Source organism: Mauremys reevesii, linkage group 2, assembly GCF_016161935.1.
Source record: "Mauremys reevesii isolate NIE-2019 linkage group 2, ASM1616193v1, whole genome shotgun sequence".
Taxonomy (NCBI): Eukaryota; Metazoa; Chordata; order Testudines; family Geoemydidae; genus Mauremys; species Mauremys reevesii.
Window position 1 is genome coordinate 95280462 of NC_052624.1, and position 23279 is coordinate 95303740.

At 42.8% G+C, this 23279-nt stretch overlaps 1 protein-coding gene across 2 annotated transcripts in view; it reads right to left on the reverse strand.

The window, feature by feature from the left end:
* Positions 1–5880: 5880 nt before the first annotated feature.
* The window catches only part of LANCL2 (LanC like 2), a 50490-nt gene continuing 33091 nt past the window's right edge, over positions 5881–23279 (reverse strand). For both annotated transcript variants that reach the window (XM_039526506.1, XM_039526505.1), the window contains 5 exons: positions 22832–22978; positions 18150–18332; positions 15428–15604; positions 10715–10787; positions 5881–6327 (listed from right to left, as the gene is read on the reverse strand). In XM_039526506.1, coding sequence (XP_039382440.1) covers positions 6212–6327; positions 10715–10787; positions 15428–15604; positions 18150–18332; positions 22832–22978 — 696 coding nt within the window. In that variant the 3' untranslated portion in view covers positions 5881–6211. The remainder of the gene's footprint in view (positions 6328–10714; positions 10788–15427; positions 15605–18149; positions 18333–22831; positions 22979–23279) is intronic.

Consider the following 23279-nt stretch of genomic DNA (forward strand, 5'->3'; position numbering starts at 1 on the left):
TTTGGGAGGGGGGAAGTTTAAGGATTAGCACTGAAACAATTGCTATTTGAAATTATTCTGCGGTGTACATAAATTATAGGCACGCTTCCAGCTCGAAGCAAAAATAAAAATGGTGCTTCTGTCAGACCTTCTATCCAAAGTTCTCAAAGCACCTTGCATGTTAATTAGGGAAGGACTATAGAGAGGGCAAGCAAGTTCATCAGAGACAGGAGCTTCATAATGTTTTGCTTTGTTTTCTGCTTGTGCCAACCAGCATCTTCACCCTTGGATGAGCAGTTAACATACTTTTGCCAAAGAAGAGAAGAGGAAAGGCCTTTAGGGCCCTGATGCTAATGGAATTATGAGCACTCACTAGCAGGAAAGCTCCTATGCCTACTAATGAGACTTGCCTGAGCTCAGCCTTCCCTCTCTCTCACTCACTTGCCTTCCTCTGATCTATTGCGATTGAATTATTGCTAATTTACATCAGTGCAAGTGAAAGAAAAATCAGAACAGGTGTTAATCTGCTCACTGCTTAGGATGGGGTGGCAGGAGCTCCTTAACGTAAGTTCTTGCCTGGGTCAAAAGGAAAAGAACCGTATGCTCAACGGCTTTGTAAAGTCAGTTTACCGCCTACCACAGGGACATATTACATACACCCTCCATTCAACTGACCTGCACAGTACCCTGAGCCCTTGAAGACACCATTTTCTTATGTGGCAGGATACTGATTTTACACACACTCGCCTTTTCACTCTCCCACCCGCTCTACCCCAAAGTCTAGAACAGGCATGACCAAATCTAACCGTGGTGTAATTCCACTGACTTCAGTCATCTTTTATTTAGGCTCCATTTGTCTCGTTAAGTAGTAGAGCTAATTTAATTTAATTAGAAGAGTAACTAATTAAAATTCCTATTTAAGTTCATGTCAGGGAAAAAACAGCAATAGCAGAGCCTGTTGTCTTTGGAATTCCACCAGTAGCAGTCTAACCAACTCTACCCTTTCATATCAGTTGAGGATCAGACAATGCAGTGACAGGTGAATTTTCAAGCCCCACTACTTGTTATGCTATTGTGGAAAACAAACTTGGGAGGTGGAGCCATATCTTGTTCAGGAAGCAAATAAAAAAATATGAAACACACAAGACCTGGTGGTGCTGTTTTAACTAGAACCTCCTATACAGCGCATGGACTGCTGCGGTGGGGGCTGGCAAAAAGATCTTTAAAGTGGTTTGCTAATCTTGTTCTTGCAAACAGTCTATAAACTAAGGGCTTCGAACTTACACTGGCATAATTACTGCTCTTACGGAAGTGAAGCATCCATAGCCCAAAAGACATAGCTATACTGATGGAACTGCTGGTGTAGACTGTGCTGACCTACTTCCTGCCTCTCAGGGAGGTTGATTTCTTACGTTGACAGGAGAGGTCCTCCTGCTGTAGCATTTCAAGTATAGATGAGCCCAAATGGATACATTTTCAAAACACTATATATGGATTTAACTGTGTGATTCCAATTATAAACAGTGGAATTTGTGCAGCTGATAATACAGTGAAAAACCATCAATAAGCCCAGTGGTTATTTCTAGTCAGGGCTTCAGCTACAGTGGAAAAAAGACAACGCATAGTCAACCTGCAGCTCTTCACACAACACAGCCAACCTGTGGAACTCTTTGCCACAGGATGTTGTGAAGGCCAAGACTACAACAGGGCTCAAAAAAGAAATAGATAAATTCATAGAGGATAGGTCCATCAATGGCTATTAGCCAGGATGGGAAGCGATGGTGTCCCTAGTCTCTATTTCTCAGAAGCTGGGAGTGGGCGACAGGGGATGGATCATTTGATGATTACCTGTTCTGTTCATTCCCTCTGAAGCACCTGGCATTGGCCACTGTCAGAAGACAGGACACTGCGCTAGATGGACCTTTGGTCTGAGTCAGTATGGCCGTTCTTATTTTGCGAGGCTTACATTAGATTATTTGCATACTGGCGAGGGACATATACTGCCCTTGATCCAAGCATGCAACTCTTATTGATGCCAACAAGAGTTGCTCACAGCACCTGAGGCAGTATATGGAATATAATAATACCTGGCTCTTACATAGAGAGCACTGTTCATCAGTAAGCCTCAAAGCATTTTCTAAGGGAAATAAGTATCATCAGGGCCCTTGAGAACAATTATGGCAATTATTGCTCCACGCACATAAGCATGATTTTATACACTATTCTCAGGTCAGGCGAGGGTAAAAGGCATTTTGGATTAGACAGTTTTGTTAAAAAACAACAACAACAAGATTTTACAATTAATTGTTCCTTGAAGAATCTATCGACCTAACATATAGAACAAGGGGAGATGGAAAGTAGGTTAAGGCAAAACTGCTCTGGGTTGATTTACAGTAGATAAAGTTTTATATTGCTTAGGACTCTAAACAAGCTCAGCAATGCTGAGACCTCCAATGTCATTATGGGGCAGGTTATGAAAGTAAGTCACAGCCTTGGGGATTTCCTATTCCATTCAATACAATTACAAACCCCTGGAGCAGATCATCTAACTGATTAGCTGGTATGGATAGTAAATCATTCCCATATACTGAACAGACTGTGAACGCAGGAGAGAGGCTTTTACAAGTTATCACCAGACAAATGGGCTTTTACTAATAACACTAATGAACAAAACCATCAGTACTTCCCCCCCCCCCCATACAATGGCCTTCTCTGATTTTAACATCGCTGCTGTTCCTTTGCCACAAATGGATCATTAAACATGGACAAAGCAAACTAAAAAAATGTAAAGACATTTTAAAGTTTTAGCTCCATGTGGTTTCTGGAAACCGAAGTCTAGAATTTGCTGTTTTAAAAAAACAAGCACCCTACGCACTAGATGCCCATTCCTATTGGCCCACTGCATTCCATGGAGCTTGCATGACCGACGACAAGGGCCCATGATAAAAGATATGGGGGAGAAGAGGCAAGCCCAACGTTCAGGAGTGTGTTTCCTACTTTCCCCAGCGTGCTGCCAGTTTAGCCGGTCTGTGAGAAGATGAGGCCGCGCACAACATGCTGTCAACTTCACTCAGCAGCAGCAGGCCAACCACGCCACAGGCTGGCTGCTCTCCTGTTTTTGAATTGGAGGTTCGACAATCAGCGGTTATTGAACAGCTCTAATGTGTATTTTTTATACTATCCAGTGACTATTTTGTTATAATGCATATTAGGCTCCATCCAGCCAAAGTTACCTCCCCAAACTGCCAGACCGTATGTAGTAGCCAATGAGGCTTGCAATCACGGAGTGCAAATCCCTTGTGGAACTCCTCATTATCTGTTCCACGCCACCCTCTTCGGAGGACGACGTTTGCTCCGCCGTCATAATGGGCGAGAGATGAAAGAACTAAGCAGAGGTGCAGGACTCATCTGGCAGCTTTGCATCCTGCATCCGCAGACCCATGATTCTGATGGGCTTCCACAGCAGGCTCACTCCCTCCCTGGACATGGCCTCCCGTGGTACATTTTGCAGACACTGTAACCCTTCCTCTGCTCTCCTATTTCCTCACTGACCCCTGTTCCCCGTCTCTTCTCTACGCTCACTCTCATGCCCTTCTGCCCCTTCCCTTCTCTTCCTTCTTCTCTCTGGAGCCTGCCTGGATCCCTCTTGTGCTCAAAACCTTTCCTCACGTTCCTCTCTACCCATACAGCCAGTCACATGAGCCTCCTGACACTTACAAAAGAACTGAATCGGGGCAGAATCCCCCCAATGATTTGGCAACAGATGGCGTAATGGGCCCTACTGGTTGCTGTTCTGACATTTGCACAGGATGGAAAGCCAGTGTTTTTTAATTGTGAAGACAGTCCTAGGATCTTCTTGTGGGGTGCACAGATCGTTCGTATTTATGTCAGCATATGTCTGCAAGGCCCGTTGAGTCTCGACAAGATCACAGTCACACCACACTGATATGAAAGTTGAATTAAATTATTGTTACCGGGAAAGGTGGAGGTTGCGGAGAAGCTGGAGGAAAGAGAGAAAAAAAAAAAATGACATATCTGCAGCACCTTCTCTTTTGAAGGATTTCAATGCTCTCTAGAAACTAGGGGCCCAATTTTTTCCTCAGTGCTATGAGTTACCCCTGGGCTCACGAGGCCAGAACTGGGCTACATGTTAGCCCTAGGGTAGGCTGCACACATTGCATAGCAACGCTGCATGATAGCTTAGGGAGAGAAGTAGAGAATAAGCCTTGTATCCAAATGAAACCGCGAGGGTGTGGGGAGGTACTGTTTAACGCAGGCAAACTGGGGTTATGCAAGTTGGGATTTGGTTGATCTACTTTAACTGCAGAAATCTTAATAAAACATAAAGGAACCTTCACTTCCAATACGGCCCTTTTTGCAGATGACGGCTCTTACATAATAAACATTTTAAAACACTAGAGTGTAGAACATCAGGTTTAGTTCTATTCCTCGGGAATCCTGATGCAACACCACTTCCTTCTGACCGAAACAGAAAAATATTATTAGGTAACAGATCCTCAACGGTACATGCAGTGGGGCTATGCTGATTTATACCTGCTGAAGAGCTCGTCCTATAAGACCGTTTGTCCTTTTATTGAAACTACTGGAGAGGGAGGCTGCACAACACAAATCTGCATTTTATTTTATTTTTTGCATGTATTTTAATTTTTTGCATAACAAGTTTCAACCGCAGGTCACTGTGATAGTTTAAGTTTTGTTTATTAATGCTTTTGTACCTCCCCAACTAGCTAACATTTACAGCTCCTATCATACCGGATGGGCTATTAGGCTCATTGAAATTGAGAACAAAGAGGAAATGAGTTGCTCTCCTCTCGTTTCAGAAGTGGTGCGCCTTCCTGAATTACCAATAACTAGACACTTCTATTCTTCCAGCCCTGGTCTCCCCACGTTTACATATATGTTGTAAACTGTATGCTGTACAGATTCCTTCAGAGGATGTGCTTGTTATAACCAAAGAGCACTACCAGGAAATGTGTAACTGCTGTCACAGTTTCACACTTTGCTATTGCATGAAACTTTGAGAAATGCTGGTATGAGTAACACACTCATGGCATCTACTGGTATGTGTTTAAGGAACTAAGAAATACTTTGCTTTTGTTGCTACTGTAGGAAGGGGACTCCCAGCAGCTCTGTAGGGCAGGAAGACCTATAGTCTCAAAAATTATTAATGATTTTGAATGCCTCAAAATCTTAAAGGGGCTTCTCTTTCTGAAAGTGCTGAGCCCCTATGTCTGACAAATCAGGTCCCTTTAAGCCTTCCCAAACTGAAAACTGAGCCACCAAAAATCACTTAAAATTCAGTTTCTTTAAACGTAACTTCTAGAGCAGTGGTGGGCAACCTGTGGCCCACCAGGATAATCTGATTGCGGGCCACAACACATTTTGCAGATGTTGACCATCCGCAGGCACGGCCCTCCACAGCTCCCAGTGGCCGCAGTTCACCATTCTCGGTCAATGGGAGCTGCGGGAAGTGGAAGGGACGTTCTGGCTACTGCTTCCCGCAGATCCCATTGGCCGGGAATGCTAAAACCCAGCCACTGGGAGCTCCAGGGGCCCGTTCCTGTGGACGGTCAACGTCAGCAAAATGTCCTGCAGCCCGCAATCAGATTACCCTGATAAGCCACAGGCTGCTCACCCCTGTTCTAGAGGATGGGGAGAAACATGTTTCTTACGAAGAAACAGAGAAGTACAACACAGAAAAGCTTAATGTTTTGTTTGAAAATTATCAGCTCATTTAAGATAGAACTATGTATTAACCTGGTCACTATACTACACTGGCCTCTTTCATTTGTCAGGTCAAGTGGAACCTTATCCACAGTCACACTGCAGAAATAGCGATCCTGCTGCTGTTACTCATGCACAAAAGGGACAAGAGTGGGATTCACACAAGAAAACAGCTTTTGGCTTACAACAAAAGACTCACATCTATGGACAACACCAAGAAACATGCAAACACTTGAAAGACCTGAAGAGAACAACTGCAAAAAAGACTTCAAAACTTAATCTCTCTTTTCCCACCACCGAAGGCATCACTTAAATAAAACCTGGGCATGGCTTCTGATTCATGCTTTAATGACTTGTGATCCTTTGGAGAAAGAGGTGTGAAGAGGGATTTCCTTGTCCCTTGTTTAGGCTTTAAAGTTGGTTCAGTATCAGAGGCACTAGACAGTCTTGTCACGCTTGACATTGAGTTTCCATTGCAACAGATCTCTTAGCTGTCCTGTTCCACTTTGTTTTCTCTCCTTTGAGGTCCAAGTTCAAATGCTGGAAACTGGGAAGTCTCTGGTACCAATATGTCCGATAGGAAATGAATAGCTCCCGCCATGCCTGAAACATACAAACCGTTTTCTTATTACAATAGCTTAAGAATTTAAAAACAAACAATCAGTCAGAATTCAAACCAGATATATCAGAACCCATTTTAAAACCTCCATCCAGCAATCTGCTCTGAGCAGGGGGGATCCTAATGTCCACATGGAGCCCCAAAGCCACTGGGATTTTGCAAGGGTGCAAGTTTTCACCTGTATGGATCCAATTGCAGGACTGAGGCCTTAAATTGTGCACGCTATGGGGCACTCTGGATCTGCAAAGAGTCTGGCACATTTTTGACACTACTTCAACCTATATCAATAATCAAAGAGCCTATTATCCTAATTTAGATTGTGTCTATGATACCGCACCTCACATGCTTCATGGTGCTATTCTATAACTATCATAATGATGTATTTTATGTAAGATGGGTCGTGTAAGGTGTCATTGGAAAAGTTATGATTTGCTGAATATGATTATCCTATTTGTATGCATGTATCGTTTTTGCATCTGAAGTTATAAATACTGACTATGTATATGTGCTTCAAATGTAGTTACACCTGGATAATGCCCACTAAACAAGATGCTTTCAGTCAGATAGCTGGTTGGGAGGCCTATTCAGTAGGATGACCAGATGTCCCGATTTTATAGGGATAGTCCCGATTTTTGGGTCTTCTTTTTATGTAGGCTCCTATTACCCCTCCCCCTGTCCCGATTTTTCAGATTTGCTGTCTGGTCACCCTACTATTCAGGGCAACGAGGCATTAGGGAAAACAAAAGGCATTAGAAGAAACTTATCTCTCACCTGGGAAGCCTTCCTGAGAACACTCCAGACAGCCTGTAAGTAATGGCTGCTATGACTCTGCAAGAACATGTGACCAGGCCACATGATTCTGGACTCCATCTTGGGATGTCAGTATTTCTCCACAAACTGGTCTGGGAACCAAGTTTTAAAACAAAGGGTTCCTGCCATATGCAAAAGCTATATATGGCAGGGAGTGACCTCATGTGTGGTTCTTCCCTCCCCACACAAGAAGATTCCTGGAAACACCCAAGGAAAAAGACCGAACTCAGGGAAGCGCTGGACCCAGGCTAAAGGGATTTCTAGCCTGTGTATGAAGACCTGAGAAACCCAAGCTGTAAAGCTAATGCAGCTTGTGCCTTAAGAATCTACAAGTCTGCCTGTACCATCAGCTAAGGTGAGAATCTGCTATTCAGATCCAATCTATCTAGTATATTAAGCTTAAATTGCATTTTTGTTTGTTTATTTGCTAGGTAATCTGCTTTGATCGGTTTGCTATCACTTACAATCTATCTTTTGTAGTTAATACGTTTATTTGCTGTTTTAATCTAAACAGTGAGTTTGGAGTGAAGTGTGTGGGAACCTTAACTCAGAGGGGCTTTTGCATATTCCTCTCCACATTGCGTGTGTGGGGGGTGGGGGGAACACTATGAGCTTATGCTGTACAGTTCCCTGTGCAGCGCGAGACGGTATCATTTTGGGATTATGCTCCAGAGGGGGTATGTGCCTGGGGAGCTAAGAGTTACCTTGTGGGTAGCCTTTCTACTGCTGGTACACGCAGTGGCTAGTCAGAGAGCCTGCATGCAACTGCAGTTGGGTGTGTGTATGCTGGTGTGTGTACCTATGTGTATGCTGGTGGAAGTGTAAGACCGGGAGTGTGTCTGCAGTTTGTCACAGCAGCACAGTGTAACAGGGAGCTCAGGCTGGTAGGTCAGAGGGCTCAGCGGTATCCCAGTTCCAGGTGGCACCCCAGGGGTAACCTGTCACAGTGTCTCCAGAGGAGCAATTTTGAATTGGGGGGGAAAAAAAAAAAAGTCACCATTCTTTTCTGAACCCTGGTTTATCATAATAAATGTCACCACTTCCATGCCACTGGATAAACAAGGTATTAATATATTTATTGTTATCAGGAAGATAGTGCCCAGAGGCCCTAATCAACCTCAAGGCCCAATTGTGCAAGGTCTCATATAAATACGTGGTATTAATGCAAGTAAAATTTGGATTCCATGAATGATGAAAGAATCTTAGCATTTTAGAGCTACTACTGCTATTCTATGAAGACATTGGTAATGTTTTCTAAATGGAGTTCTGCCATTATTGATGTATAGTATGTAATCTTGTTAATGTTGCAGTTTAACCACTTCTTAAAACAATTTTTAAATGACCACCTTAAAAACAAAAACTAAAAATTCTGACTTCAAACCCACTGTATTTGGATTTTTAAAAACTTGAAACTATTTCTTTACCTTTTCCAGAAATGAATTATATGGGAGAGGCTGCTGCAGAGTTCTAACAAGGAAGGACCTCAAAGAATGTAAGAGATAAGTCACTCAAAGTGTTCTACAATGGATCAGAAAGCCTATGGCTGTCAGAGGAGTTTATACATAGGGAGTATATGCTTATTTACTGGCATAGCATCACCCTGTATCATCTTCACTTACTGTACAGTAGTTCTTTATTGAAGTATCTCCTAATGTGGAAGACACTATTATTTAATCTGAATGCCCAACGTGAAACAATATGGGCATGTACGTATTAGACAATTTTTAAAAAACACCCCCAAAAAGTCTATAGCTCCCTCCCCCACCCCCAAGAAAGAATCTGTCAGCATCTCCACGCAGGGTTCCAGCATCTAACACTAACAACCCAGTTACAGGCCCTGATCCATGACAGCACTTAAGTATGTGCTTAACTTTAAGTAATGGAACTTTAGCATATGCTTAAAGACATGCTTAAACGTTCCCCTGAATAGCAAAGTTTTCCTGATTCAGAGTCTCAGATGCTCAATAAAAATTGATATAGTCAAAAAATCTTCTCTTCCTACTAGGCCCAAGTATCACCCTACAACGTGCAAATGCAGCTCCTAGTGACTTTAGCAGAAAGCGAGAGAGCACACACGAGAGAGAGTGTGCACACAAGAGAGGGGCAATTTGACTCAGACTTGAAAAAATTTGGACAGAGAGAGGAAAAAAAAGAAAAAGAAAAAAAGAAAGAAAACTTGGCAAAGTTCCTCCAAATTGTAACTTCCATTTTTTGTAGCTGCGGGTCACATTAACCCCTAGACAGCCCTGAGTGGCTTTCTTTCTGCATCATGTTCTCAGTGAGTTTCTAAGCTTTTATTCTACAAATAACTCCAAGGGTGACTTTGCTTCCACTACATATAAAGATACAGTCACGATTGCTGCAGAAAGCAGCAGTTAATTCAGGGCACCATATCAGAAATATGAACACTATAATCATATTCTTTACCCCAACTGCATTTGGAAGAGGTGCACATAACAGCTGCTGACACAAAAGCCCTTAGCTTGCATTGCTATTCTAAAAAACACCCCTATAAAATCCTCTGTAATTCCCCAAACTTGTGATAGGTGGTGCATTAGGTTCACTTTCAAAGAACAGCAAAGCTATTTTAAAGCCTTTTAAGGGCAAAGATCATTGTTCTGTTTTGAGTTTACAAAAGATAAGGATTTACAAGACAGCGTTAGAAAAATATAATCTCTACTTTTCTACTTGTTCATTGTAGAACAGTGGTTCTCAAACTAGGGACGCCGCTTGTTCAGGGAAAGCCCCTGGTGGGCCAGGCCGGTTTGTTTATCTGCCGCGTCCGCAGGTTCAGCCAATCGCGGCTTCCACTGGTCGTGGTTCGCCGCTCCAGGCCAATGGGGGCTGCAGGAAGGGTGGCCAGCACATCCTTCAGCCCGTGCCGCTTCCCGGAGCCCCTTTGGCCTGGAGCGGTGAACCACGGCTAGTAGGAGCCGCGATTGGCTGAACCTGTAGACGTGGCAGCTAAACAAACTGGCCACGCCCGCGAGGGGCTTTCCCTGAACAAGTGGCGGCCCTAGTTTGAGAACCACTGGTGTAGAATATTTAAGTGACACAGGAAGGCCTTTAATCAAAACACGGCGTTTCTTTTCTTTAGCTGTGTGGATGAATTTGGTTAATATTGGTGCTCAAGAAAAGACTAATAGACCTACGTCTGGTCCTAGGCAGACCTAATAGACAAATTTTCTTACAGGCCTTTGTCAAAGAAACAAACTACTAATCTGCAATGCTGTTGCAATTCCAGTCTGATGCTCACTCAGTAATTATGATTTATAGGATAGTTCTGTGATGCACAACAACTATCCAACTGCCCAGATTCATACTTGCTTATGACCCAAGAAGATTCCAAACACAGGAGAGATCACTGAATAAATCAGTGCCTTGCCCCCATCATATACCCAGTGGCACCAGTTTTATATTGAAAATTTGTAGAATGCAGCCTTTAAAAGGTTTTCCCCAATAAAGGAAAACATAACAGCTTTTCTGACTCCCCATCAAGTGCCTTACCACAAGATTGTCCTTCTTCCTAATACAACCCAGCCTGCAGCAACAATACTTTACCTTCAAATAGAGAGTAGGGTCGGTCAGGAATACGACATCCATGTGCACCATACTCTAAACACCACTCTGCAAACTGTGGGAGAGAGGGAAAAAGAAGAAGGAAAACAGAGTGGCTTAAACGTGTACGTATACAGATGCAAGCTTGGACAGCAGCACATAATATATAGAAAATACAATGAGGCTCAAGCAGAGAAACAAACTGGAATCATTATCCAAGATTAAATTGTCCTGCCTCAACTAGGCTAAGACTTCAATTAGTTTTCAGGAAACTGGAAATGCAGATTAACTGAAATCCACTACATGGTGATACAGTTTAATTAGTGGGGCAGATTTTACTTACACTTTTCACTTAACATTTTTTTTGGGGGGCGAGAGGGAGAAGAAAGAATGGAAAGAAGAGGAAAGAAAAATGCTGCAAGAATATATTTGTATGTCAATTTGAAGGGCAAGCAGAGAATGCACCATAATAGCAACAATTTCTCTCTCTCCCTGCTAATGTATCCTTGTGGTCATGAGTAATGCCCATTAATCACATTTCTGTGTCCTTACATTGCTCACACTTCAATTTAGAATATTTAATATTCAACAGCCATTACATTACTAACCTTATTTTGTCCACCCTGAGCATTATGGTAAATCGTTATAAATACAGTTGGATCATTAAGGTTGTCAATCTTTTGTTTTCAAGAACTTTCCATTTTCTGCCTCAACTGGGCAGAGGGTGCCATTGACAACTGTATCCCATATGCCTGATTAACCATTGTTACACTTTGTATAGGGAATGCTACAAGTATTGGGCTAAAATTAATTACTTGCAAATTGCATTTGGAAAGATTTTAGCAGCAACGACAGTTTGAAAGCTCCTTTATGGGCCTCTCAGAAGCAACATATGTGGATCCCACCTACTCCCCTGGTCTCTCCATGTGCTTTGCTTTTCTAACATGTTTCAACTCTGAGTCCTCTATTACTGGAACAGTCCTGCAAAGCACCTATTTAAACAAAATTTCCCCTGTAATTTGAACAGGCTTATAGAGAATAGCATTTCCTTCTCAGCAGAGGTCACCATTGCTCCAATTGTACTAGAGTCTAGCTATACCATATTTTTTTTGTCATTTGGTTCTACTGCACCCAACGACAACGAGACCAGACCAAGAATCAATTAATCAGAAGCAAAAGGAAAGTCTCACACCCGCCCCTTCCTCCCACATACTCCTGAAAAATACCTCCTTCATTTAGTGAGAAGAGGGTGATGCTTTTCGAAAAGAGACAAAGTATTAGTACTCATCTCAAATAATTGTTAGGCCCAATTCTGCCCTCAGTTATGCACGTGTGACTCCCACTAAAGTCTACAAGTTACTTCCCCTGTAATGGAGAGCAGAACTGGACTTTTGTCTGCAAAAAGTGTTTCTAACCTTAATGACTTCTCGTGGCATCCATGAAAGGTAAAGTATCGTTATTATTCTGGGAACGGAAGCAGAGGTTAAGTGACTTGCTGAAAGCCTCTGAGGGGAATCGGTATCAGAGCTGGATTATAAATCAAAAGTTCCTAGCTCCAAGTCAGGGGGCCGAGGAAGAAGAGAGCAGGAAGAGAGAAAGCCAGGCAGGCAGGTTCATCAAGAAAGCAGCTTAAGGTGCCATCTAGTTCCCATCCAGATGGACTTTCTGACTTCAAAAATTCCGTTTGTGTTAAAAATGCTTTTACCCTCACTGAGATTCTGTTTCAGGCTGCTAATTAGGTGACTGAAGGGGTGAAGGCACCATCTACCTCTGATCACTTCTTAGTCTTTCCATTTTATATTGTTACAATTTTATTCAGCAGAAAAAAAATGTCAACAATCCCCAATACACAAGGCCCAGAAGATCAGACGTACCTACAGCCACTGGCAGACAAGTTTATTCAACTAATGGGACAATCTGTTGCAAGCCCAACAAAAAACACATTAAATAGGTGTGCTATTTGAAAAGCCAGAAGATTGAAGCATTCAGGCAAGTGATCTCCCTCTGACTCAATAACTCTCAACCCCTGCTCTCTTCCAAGTCCCTCTTAACGGTGCATGAAATAGCCAACAAGCAGCTGTGCCGTTACCAAAGATTCTTGGGTGGATTCTCTATCTTCAGCCTCATGCTTTCAGCGTGATCAGATACTGTGGTGACAGGAGCCATACAATTATCTAGATCGATAGGTGTAAGTATCCAGTGTGACTGGACATCTTGTTGCATACTGCTGCATACAAGAGAGATTTTACAAACTGCCTTAGCACTTTTGAAAGTCTCTCCCTTAAATGTTAAAGACATTTAAAATTGTTAAAGATGTTAAATGCTTCAGAACCTTGGAGACTCCAGGACGCAAAGTGGCTGTAATATATTACCAGATATTACAATCCTTCTGTCCTCCCACAAAGGGCATATGACAAAACTTAACCTGATTAGAAAAGGAGGAGGATGGTCATGGGGTAAGGGCATGAGCCTGGGAGTGGAAGAACTTGGATTTGACATCTTATATGTACTTGGGCAAGTCATAGTCTCCCTGTGCCTCAGTTCCCCATCTGTAACATGGGATTAATAGCACTTCCTTAACTCACAGGGGTGTTGTGAGGATAAAGATAAATTAGAATTCAAAACGGTACAGAAAAGGGCAACAAAAATGATTACGGGTATGGAACAATTTGCATATGAGGAGAGATTACAAAGACCGGGACTGTTCATCTTAAATCTATAAAATCATGAATGGTGAAGAGCAGTGGTTCTCAGCCAGGGCTACGTGTACCCCTGGGGATACTCGGAGGTCTTCCCAGGGGTACATCAATTCATCTAGATATTTTCCTAGTTTTACAACAGGCTACATAAAAAGCACTAGCAAAGTCAGTACAAACTAACATTCCATACAGACAATGACTTGTTTATACTGCTCTATATCCTATACACTGAAATGCAAGTACAATATTTATATTCAATTATATGGTAAAAATGAGAAAGTAAACAATTGTTCAGTAATCGTGTGCTGTGATACTTTTGTGTTTTTATGCCTGATTTTGTAAACAAATAGATTTTAAGTGAGGTGAAGCTTGGGGGTAAGTAAGACAAATCAGATCCCTGAAAGAGGTACAGTAGTAGTAATCTGAAAGGCTGAGGGCCACTGGTGTAGAGAAAGTGAATAAGGAAGTGTTATTTACCCCTTTACATAAAACAAGAACCAGGGGTCACCCAATGAAATCAACAGGCAGCAGGTTTAAAACAAACATAAGGAAGTTCTTTCAATCAACCTGTGAAGCTCGTTGCCAGGGGATGTTGTGAAGGCCAAAACTATAACTGGGCTCCAAAAAGAATTGGATAAGTTCGAGGAGGATAGGGTCCACCAATGGCTATTAGCCTAGATGGTCAGGGATGCAACCCCACGCTCTGAGTGTCCCTAAGCCAGTGACTGCCAGAAATTGGGACTGGATGACAGGGGAATGGATTGCTCGTTAATTGCCCTGTTCTGTTCATTCCCTCTGAAGCATCAGGCTCTGGCCACTACTGGAAATCAGGATACTGGGCTAGATGGACCATTGATCTGACCCAATATGGCTGTTCTTATGTTCTTAAAAACACTGAAGGATGCAGGAAGTCAGACTAGATGATCATAATGGTCCCTTCTGACCTTAAAGTCGATGATTCTATGATTGTGAGGCACTCAGATATTATGGTGATGGAGGCCATATAAAGTACCTAAGATAGATTGTGTTAGATGTGGTCAAGACAGATTGACCTACAGACATTACACATGCTATGTGACTGCAAGTGATTTATACAATTATTTAGATCTACATCTCTAATGCCACTCTCCTTCAAATCATGCTGCTTCCCTGGACGAATCCAGAGCTGGAAGACAGGAAGTCCTGAGGTCTGATACCAACTAAGCCTCTGGCTTGCTGGGCACTACAGTAAATATCAGAGGATACAGGCAAACAGAGGGCCAACAAGTTTTAAAAAACTTTCGACTGTTCCACAGTGAAATTATCGGAAACCACACACAGCCTCTGTACAGATGGCCACTGCTGATTTGAAGACAGTTGGGAGACTATTTTTCAAATTTCCTGTTGAAGTATTTTAAATAGTCTCAGACTATACAGAAAGGTCTACGATTGTCTAATTAACTTCAGGGAGTTAAGGCTCATAACACCCTGGTAAGATAAGAAAACACAGGCACAGAGCTCAGATGACTTTCCTAAGATCACAAAGGAAGCAATATGTCAGAGCAAGGATTAGCTCTCAAAGCAGTACTCAGACCATGGGGCTCTCGAGCCCAGCAAAAAGTAATCAACTCATTTTAGATACATTAAAATCTAATCCATGTGATTCAGAGTTCTAGAACCCCAAGGTAACAACTAGTGTGAAAACCAATAAACCAAAGTATAATCATTACAGACCACTGAACAGTACATGCTAGATCAGATGTATCCCATAGCAGATATCACAAGGGAATACAAATAGCATATTTTTAATATCACAATAGAACTCTGTTTAGCTACGTTTAGAGCAGGTATCATCTTTTCAGGTCACTCCTATTTCTGATTCTAAACACTCTCTACATTTTGAGAATTAAAAGTTACAGGTAGCACAGAAATATTATTCCTTTTTATTGTATGAGGGTATGTGATGTTTGCAATTAATCACACAGAAATTCATACATGACTGTAGCCAACAGAGAAGAAGCAATGTAGTAAATCCCACCTTGCAAGCTCGGTAGAGATACTTTTTGTCCTCAGTTAGGTGATAGAGAGATAAGAAGGAGTAGCCATTGCCAGCGGTCCCATGGCAGATTCCATACCCTTTCCTCAGCAAACCTCTCTGCCAGATGACATCACTGCAGTCCATGGCATCCTTCAAATATTTATCCTCTTTAAAGGTCTATGGAATAAGAAAAACACTCAAATTCAACTGAAATTCAAATTTCAAAGAAAGGGAGTGGAGAATGGGGCAAGTTTCTCTAGCTATTTATAATCCATCCATCACGGCAATAATTTTGCTCTCTCTTACCAGACTGCTTCCCCTCCTGTGCAGGATAAAAGAAAATTAAGAGGACTTTATGAATCTGAAAGCATGATCAAAAGAAAACACAAGATCATGGAACAACAAGGTTGGAAGGGACCTCAGGAGGTCATCTAGTCCAACCCCCTGCTCAAAGCAGGACCAGTCCCCAGATTCCTACCCCAGACTTAACTAGAAGGCTGGATGATTGGTTCTAGTTTCCAAGGAGCTACTTTCCATTACCTAAATCCCTCTTACTTTACAGCATGGAGTCAATCTGTTGACTCTCTCTTCAATTACTTTTTATATTGCTCTTTAAAAAGGAGACTGAGAAGTAAAAAAAAAGCTAATTATGTGATCTGAACATCTTAAAAGACAAGGTAGGGCCAAAGAAGCGTCTGCCAACCGAAAATGTTCCTGATCCTCTCAACTCCTCAAAATATACAGCATTTTGTGCTGAGAAAACACCACATTGGGAAGGGAAAAATGGATTTCTGCAGTGTCCAATCATCCTTCCTCTCAGAGCACTCCAGAGCACATACTCCTGTGGCTTCTGTTGCATTCAGAAACACTTTAGGAGGTTTACAGTTCAAATTTCAGGTAGCAGGGCACATAATTATACAGATAACCATGAACGCTTTTCAGAGACCAAGCAGAGAACCTGCCAAGGCAGCTTGTCAAGAACAGGAATCAATTTGCATAAATTTAATTAAACTGCTTGCTTACTAATGTTCTGTGACTCAGAGCTCCGGAACCTGAAAACAACAGCAGAACCAGTGAGGATACATAGGAACAAAGAGACTAGGCTAGTGCTAAATTACTGTGATAGGATACAAATTATATTTGTCAGGCTATATAATTTTATAAAAATATGCTAATGAGTGAATATAATGTAACTGGAATATGCTTCATGCAAAAGGTCTCTTATAAGGTATCATTACAAAGCTTATACTCTACTGAGTGTAATCATACTATTTGTATAAATGTACCACTCTTGTATCTGAAACTAGAAATATGAAATATAACTCTGAGGGCCTATTGTAATTATGCAAAGTGTGGGCCATTAATGGTGGTTTGGAATCTTGATGACTCCCATTAACCAAGACAATTGACTGCAGATGGCATGTCACCTGAACTGGAATCCATCTTTAACCTGGTGTCTTTCCACTGAGAAGGAGGGGGTGGGAACTCAGAGCTGGAGAAAAGGATTCCTGCCTTATGCAAAAGATATATAAAAGGGGTGGAAGAGAACAAAGGTGGAGCCATCATGAAGAATCCCCTGGCTACCACCTGAGCTGAAAAATTGTGCCCAGACCTGGAAGGTGTCCAGTCTGAGAGAAAACAAACAAACAAACAAACAAACAAAAACTTACTGAAGCATCTTTGAGGGTGAGATTATCTGTATTCAGTTTGATTGGACATAGATTTGCGCATTTTATTTTATTTTGCTTGGTGACTTACTTTGTTCTGTCTGTTACTAGTTGGAACCACTCAAATCCTACTTTCTGTATTTAATAAAATCACTTTGTACTAATTAACTCCGAGTATGTATTAATACCTGAGGGAGCAAACAATTGTGCATCTCTCTCTATCAGTGTTGTAGAGGGCAAACAATTTATGAGTTTACCCTGCATAACCTTTATACAGGGTAAAACTGATTTATTTGGGTTTAGACCCCATTGGGAGTTGGGTATCTAGGGCATTCTTGCAGCAGCAGCCGCAGCAGCGCGCGCAGCGAAGCGCCAGCAGGCGCTGGGAGAAAACTCAGCTCCTCCCCTCCACTCTCCTCCTCCAACCTCCTGTGTGGCGCTGGCGCTGGAGCGCGGCTGCTGGCGCTTTGGCCTGCTGGGGCTTGCTGGCGCCGCATTTACAGCGTGCGCTGCAGAGGGTGTGTTTTCACACCCTGCTGCAGCGCTGCAAATTTGTAAGTGTAGCCAAGCCCTAGGTGTTAAAGACAAGCACAGTTCTGTTAGCTGCTTTCAGGTAAACCTGCAGCTTTGGGGCAAATAATTCAGATCCTGGGTCTTTGTTGGAGCAGACGGGAGTGTCTGGCTCAGCAAGACAGGGTGCTGGAGTCCTGAGCTGGCAGGGAAGACAGGGGTAGAAGTAGTCTGGCACATCGGGTGGCAGCTCCCAAGAGAGTTTCTATGATCCAACCCATCACAGGATACACATTATATTTGTCAGGCATCTGGGATCTTTGTAATCTGACATCAGCAATAAGTGCTACATCTTAATAAGGATTGTAGTATTAAAGTAAAAGATGGTTTAGAGATACTGATTTTTAAAATTAAAGACACCTTTAACATTCTGAATAAAGACTCAAAGATTACAGACCAAGATTTCAAAACTAGGAGCCTAAAGATCAAAAATTACTTCTGTAGACATACGGACGCGCGAGGATGTGTATAAGAGAAAGACTTACCTTATAAGCTTGCATTAGCATGTGGATGACTCCCGGGGCACCATGGCACCAGTGGACTAGTCTATCTGTTTCATTGCTTAATGATGATGGATAGTTCCCAGATCTGAACTTTTTATGACGTACATAGTCAATGCTCGGTTTCACCAGCTCTGTCAGGGTCTCCTGAGCCACATCTGAAACTGGCTAAGAACAAAATAATCACACTTTAAAATGTAGTTCTTTACTCTGTCCATTCGATTTTGCATACACAAACACTCTTCCATGTACAAATCTCAAAGCTCTTTATAAGCATTTCATTAATTTACCCTCACAATACCCTTATGAAAAGCAGTATTATCTCCTTTCTATAGATGGACAAATTGAGGCATGTTGAGTGACTTACATCAAGGGGACCGAGGATGACTGTGACAGAACTGGAATAGAACACACGTTTCCAGACTCCTAGAGCTCTATCAATGCCTTAACATCGAAAGAGAGCACTTAAGGAGGAAGGCGGTTTGGTTATTTATAACACACACTTGAAGACAAAAGATATATAAGCCCAGTGTGGTTTTAAAACAATGGCCTAACTGCGTGAAATACAAACCTGGCACGTTTCCCCGAGGTGAGGTGTCCCTCATAAGGCAGCTATCAGAGTGTTTATGAAGGTAGAGTATTTTCATCATAAATAAAGCTTCCTAAACCTATGGACAGCTGAAGAAAGTAAACAAACTGAGTGGCAGGATCTAACACAGCTAGCCCAACAGTTGGTTGGGAAGAACCACATCCAGAAAACAGACATCAAGGACCAGATTTTCAATATTTATTTAGGTGCCTAGTGTTGCAGGTAAGTACTTTTGAAAATCCCAGTCAGTGCATTTGTGAATCTTTCTTTAGGCATCTAAATATCTTTGAAAAATCTGGCCCAAAGAATGCTGTTCTTCCCCTAGATACTCCCCATGACTTCGCATTAATGTTAATAGGATTTACATTCTTGCCTTAGAGGAGAACATGCCCACTTCTAAGCGAAGTGCTGATACCAGTACCTTTATATTTAATTAGTAAGTACATTGTGGGGTTTGCAGGTGTTCCTAATTAACATCCATCTCTCCTCCCACCTACTTTATGGGATTTTTCACAATAAGGCTCTATTCTTTTCAAAGCCCACATGATCTCTGAAATTCTTGAAAGCCTTGGGAGTAGCAGGGACCACATCTGTCTTTTTAAATTATTGCCCACTGTGCTCAATTTTATTACAGTGCTTCTGCAGATCTGTGTTTAATAGGACAGCACCCCGCTGCAATCACACTCCTAGAGCCAAAGGAGAAGACTTTAAGCATCTACAGCTTTCAAATATGTTCACCTGGAAACTGCAATATTTATTTACTTTGTTTTTTTCTTATGTCAGACGAGGAATGTTTACTTTGCTGGCCTAGTTAGTTATAAGTACCAAAGTCAGCTACTGTGCTATCAGTGGGGGACATTATTGTTTCACCATTAATCACAGGTACTTACATAAATCCATCAGCTCTCCATAAAAGCACAGAAATGTAGGGCTGGAAGGGACCTCGAGAGGTCATCTAATCCAGCCCCCTGCACTAAGGCAGGATTAAATCTCTCTAGACCAGCGGATCTCAACTCACGGCCTAATCAGCATACAGCTGTGGCCCATGTGATAGCCTCAGGGCTGTCACTTCGGTTGGATGGGAGGGGCACCTGCCCAAGGCACTGAGCTGGTGGGGGGAGGGGGTGCAAATTCATGCTCAGTGGTGTCAGCCCCCTGCCCCCAGCAGGATCAGACCCAGTAGCATCAGTAGCAGGAGACCAGGGTGCTCAGTGCCCCCCCCCCCTCCACAGGATTGCAGGTCCAGTGACTCTGGCTGGAGCAGGCGCACTAGGACCACAATGGCAAGTGGGCAGGGCAGGCGGCACGGCTGAGCTACCTGCTGTGGAGTTAAGAGACAATGGGCATGGGGGGCGGGGGGAAGGGTCAGGGGCTAGGGCTGCAGAAGGAGGTTGCAGCTGATGCTTAGGGAACTGGTGGCTAGGGGCAGTCCCTGGATGAGGGGCTAGATATTAAGGCACAGTCCCTAAGTGGGGAGCTAGGTGCATGGAAGGCAGTCCCTGGGTGTGGGGCTGGGTGCTGTTAAGGACAGTCCCTAGCGGGGCTGTTCTGCCCCAAACAGGGCACCCTGTCTCTGCAGGGCAGGCATGTGTGCCAGCATAGCACTGGGGGGGTCTAGATACTGGGGAGGCACTCCGCACCATGCAGGGCTCCCCATCTTTACAGGCAGGTTCTACAGCTGCGCTCTCCGGGTGCTCAGCCCAGCCACGCCACCAGCAGCAGCACAGAAGTGAGGGGGACAATACACATTATAGGATGGAAATAGTTGCAAAATGGGAAGTTGACCCCATGCTCCCAGTCACCCTGGCACAACTTGTTTCAGCCCCATCATGCATTGCCAAAGCTTCCCAAAAGACAGTGCATTGGATGGTGAAGAGTTGCACACTGGGATACCTACTCGTGGTGCACCGCACTCTGCATAGATACAGTGCGCTGACATTAGGAGACAAGCATGCACGCGCACAAGTGATGCGCTTACTGCGGCGGCTGTATGCCTATGTAAGTTGAGTTGATATAAGTTGCTTGTGTAGACATGGCCTTAGACACAAAGCCTCAAGTTGTGCACAGGGGGAGCGTAACCACTGGACCACCTTTTGATTGCGCCAGCAGTGTGTAGTCCTTGTGCCACCTCAGTGCAATTGTATTCCATCCTCATGCACAGATACACCTGCGGAGTGAGACTTTTTACACCTTTCTTTCCTTGCTTGTGCTCCCATTTAGGTCTGTGCAAAATCAAGTCCTTTAATTTAAGCTGACTTTTCTTTTAAAGTTAAGAGCCCGTGATAGGACACGTGTTTCTACAGAATGTTGTTTCACTCAGACCACAACAATGGCAGCAATTTAGTAACTGGGGAAAAATTACTATCCTTAGCACAGATACAGCATGAACTAAAAAAGAACCAGCAGAGCCCCCTATGGTAGACACAACGTATGCTGACAGGAGTTTCTCTGTTGGCATAGTAACACCACCTCACCAAGCAACATTTGCTATTCCAACTGAAGCACTCTTCCGTTGGCACAGTTGTGTCTGTTCTGGGGGCTTCACTTGCATAGCAACGTTAGCTTCAGGGCACTGTCTTTCCATGCCTCTGAACGACACAGCTATGCCAGCAGAACTTTGGCCAGAAATCATAAGCTCTCTGGGAGAGGGACTGTCTTTTTGTTCTGTTTTGTTCAGGACCAAGCAAAATGGGCCAGTACAAATAATAAATAGAGTAGTTATTAAAGACACAAACTTACTAATTAGCTAAGAACTGTTAGATGGAAGGAAAGAGTTTATTTAATGATTAGAGGAGGGGACTTGGCCTTGAGATTCCTGGCTCATATCTGCCTTGGCTCACTGCTACTTAACACTTCTGTGCCTTGGTTCATCCAGCTAGAAGTAGGTACAATAATACTTACTAACCTCACAATGGTGTTGCAAGGAAACTGTTTGTAAAGGGTTAGAGGATCCTCAGATCACAGGCAGTAAGTAGAAAGTAGGATTATAATTAAAGAAATAAAAAACTCCTAAGTTCTTTGCCAAAAAGTTCTCTTAGTGTTGGGAAAAACCCACATATCTTGTTCCTTCTGCAGGAAGTGACTCAGCTCTGAGTGAGTCACAATGTTTAATGGACAATGAAAAGGCATAAACCTAATAATGTACAAGTAAGTTTTGTGGTAATTGTCAAAAGCAGCAATCGTACAGAGGAAGAAATTACAATTCTGCCTAGATTTATGATCAGAGTAGTTGCCACTTACAACCAGCAGTATTTGACAGAATTATTTCTGTTAATTAACCATCTGAAACAGCAAAGAAAGAGGAAAGGGTTGGAAAGAGTTGGTGATTTTCCTAAGGGAGGGGATGTCATCAGGAGGGTCAATGAGCAGATAAGAAACTTGATATTACCTGAGGCAGAACAAAGACTGCCAGCACCTTTGGAAAATAGAGCAAGGGGGATAAGTTAGACTTTGCAGCCCAACAGCCACAATGCTGTACAATGACATTTGCTGAAATTATTTCCAGTTCTCATCACTAATACGAAGATGAGGCATGTTCTGCTTGTCTTCAAATGTCAGCTTCGCCTTTGAGAGTCACTGTGGGACCTGGGAGGGATGGCGTTTGAGGGGCAGGAAAGAGGGAAAGCACAGAGGACAGCAAGTTGGTTAAGGGCAACGGGAAGGGCAGTGTTGTGGGCAACAACCCAAGGGAGTGGGGAACATCAGAATAAACCAGGCTAGAAATCAACAGGATGAAGGTGCTTGAGACAACGTAGTTTTCTGGAGTTGGGAGATGGTGGAAAATGTACTCAAAGCGGTTGTTGGTGTAAGCGAGATCAGGGAAAGGGGAACGGAGGCATTTCTGACGGCAAGTTCAATGCTGTGAATAGGAAAAACAGGTGAGAGAAATTATAACTGAAGATTAAGAGCCAAGAGCTAATTTGGAAGAGTGAGGGTCAAGAGGGACCTTTAACATGCACAATAAAGCCCTCAATAAGATTCAGACATTACTAAGTTTTAGGGACCATTATGTTAAGTGAATGAAACTAACTACTGTTTCATACGAAAGAACCTCACCTTGGAACACTAGTTTACCTACCTGCATTAGCATGTAATAGATCCCAGCCACACCGTGGGCTGCTCCAACGTACTGCTTCCTGTGCCATTGGTACAACAGAGGGCAGCGTTCAGTCTTGCGTTCCTCCTTTGAGAAGTTTTTACCCGACTCAATAATGGCATCTACCACCTAATGTTGAAAAACAACAACCACCACTTGCCATGAATATCGCTTTCATTTATTCAGAGAGGACTACTTTACAAAGAATTGTAAGACACAACACTAGAGAGAATGTATCAAAGAATATGAGGCAATATACAAGTCTACCTCTGCACTACAAAAATATCCTAAGACTTTTAAGTGTCAGAAAAACTACAATTTTTCTGTACAAGAAAAAGCTCTAACCTTAATTTGCCCTGCCTCCGTTGTGCGTGTGTATTATAGTACAGTCTTTAATTACACAGTCACATACTATTTTTTCCAAAGGATC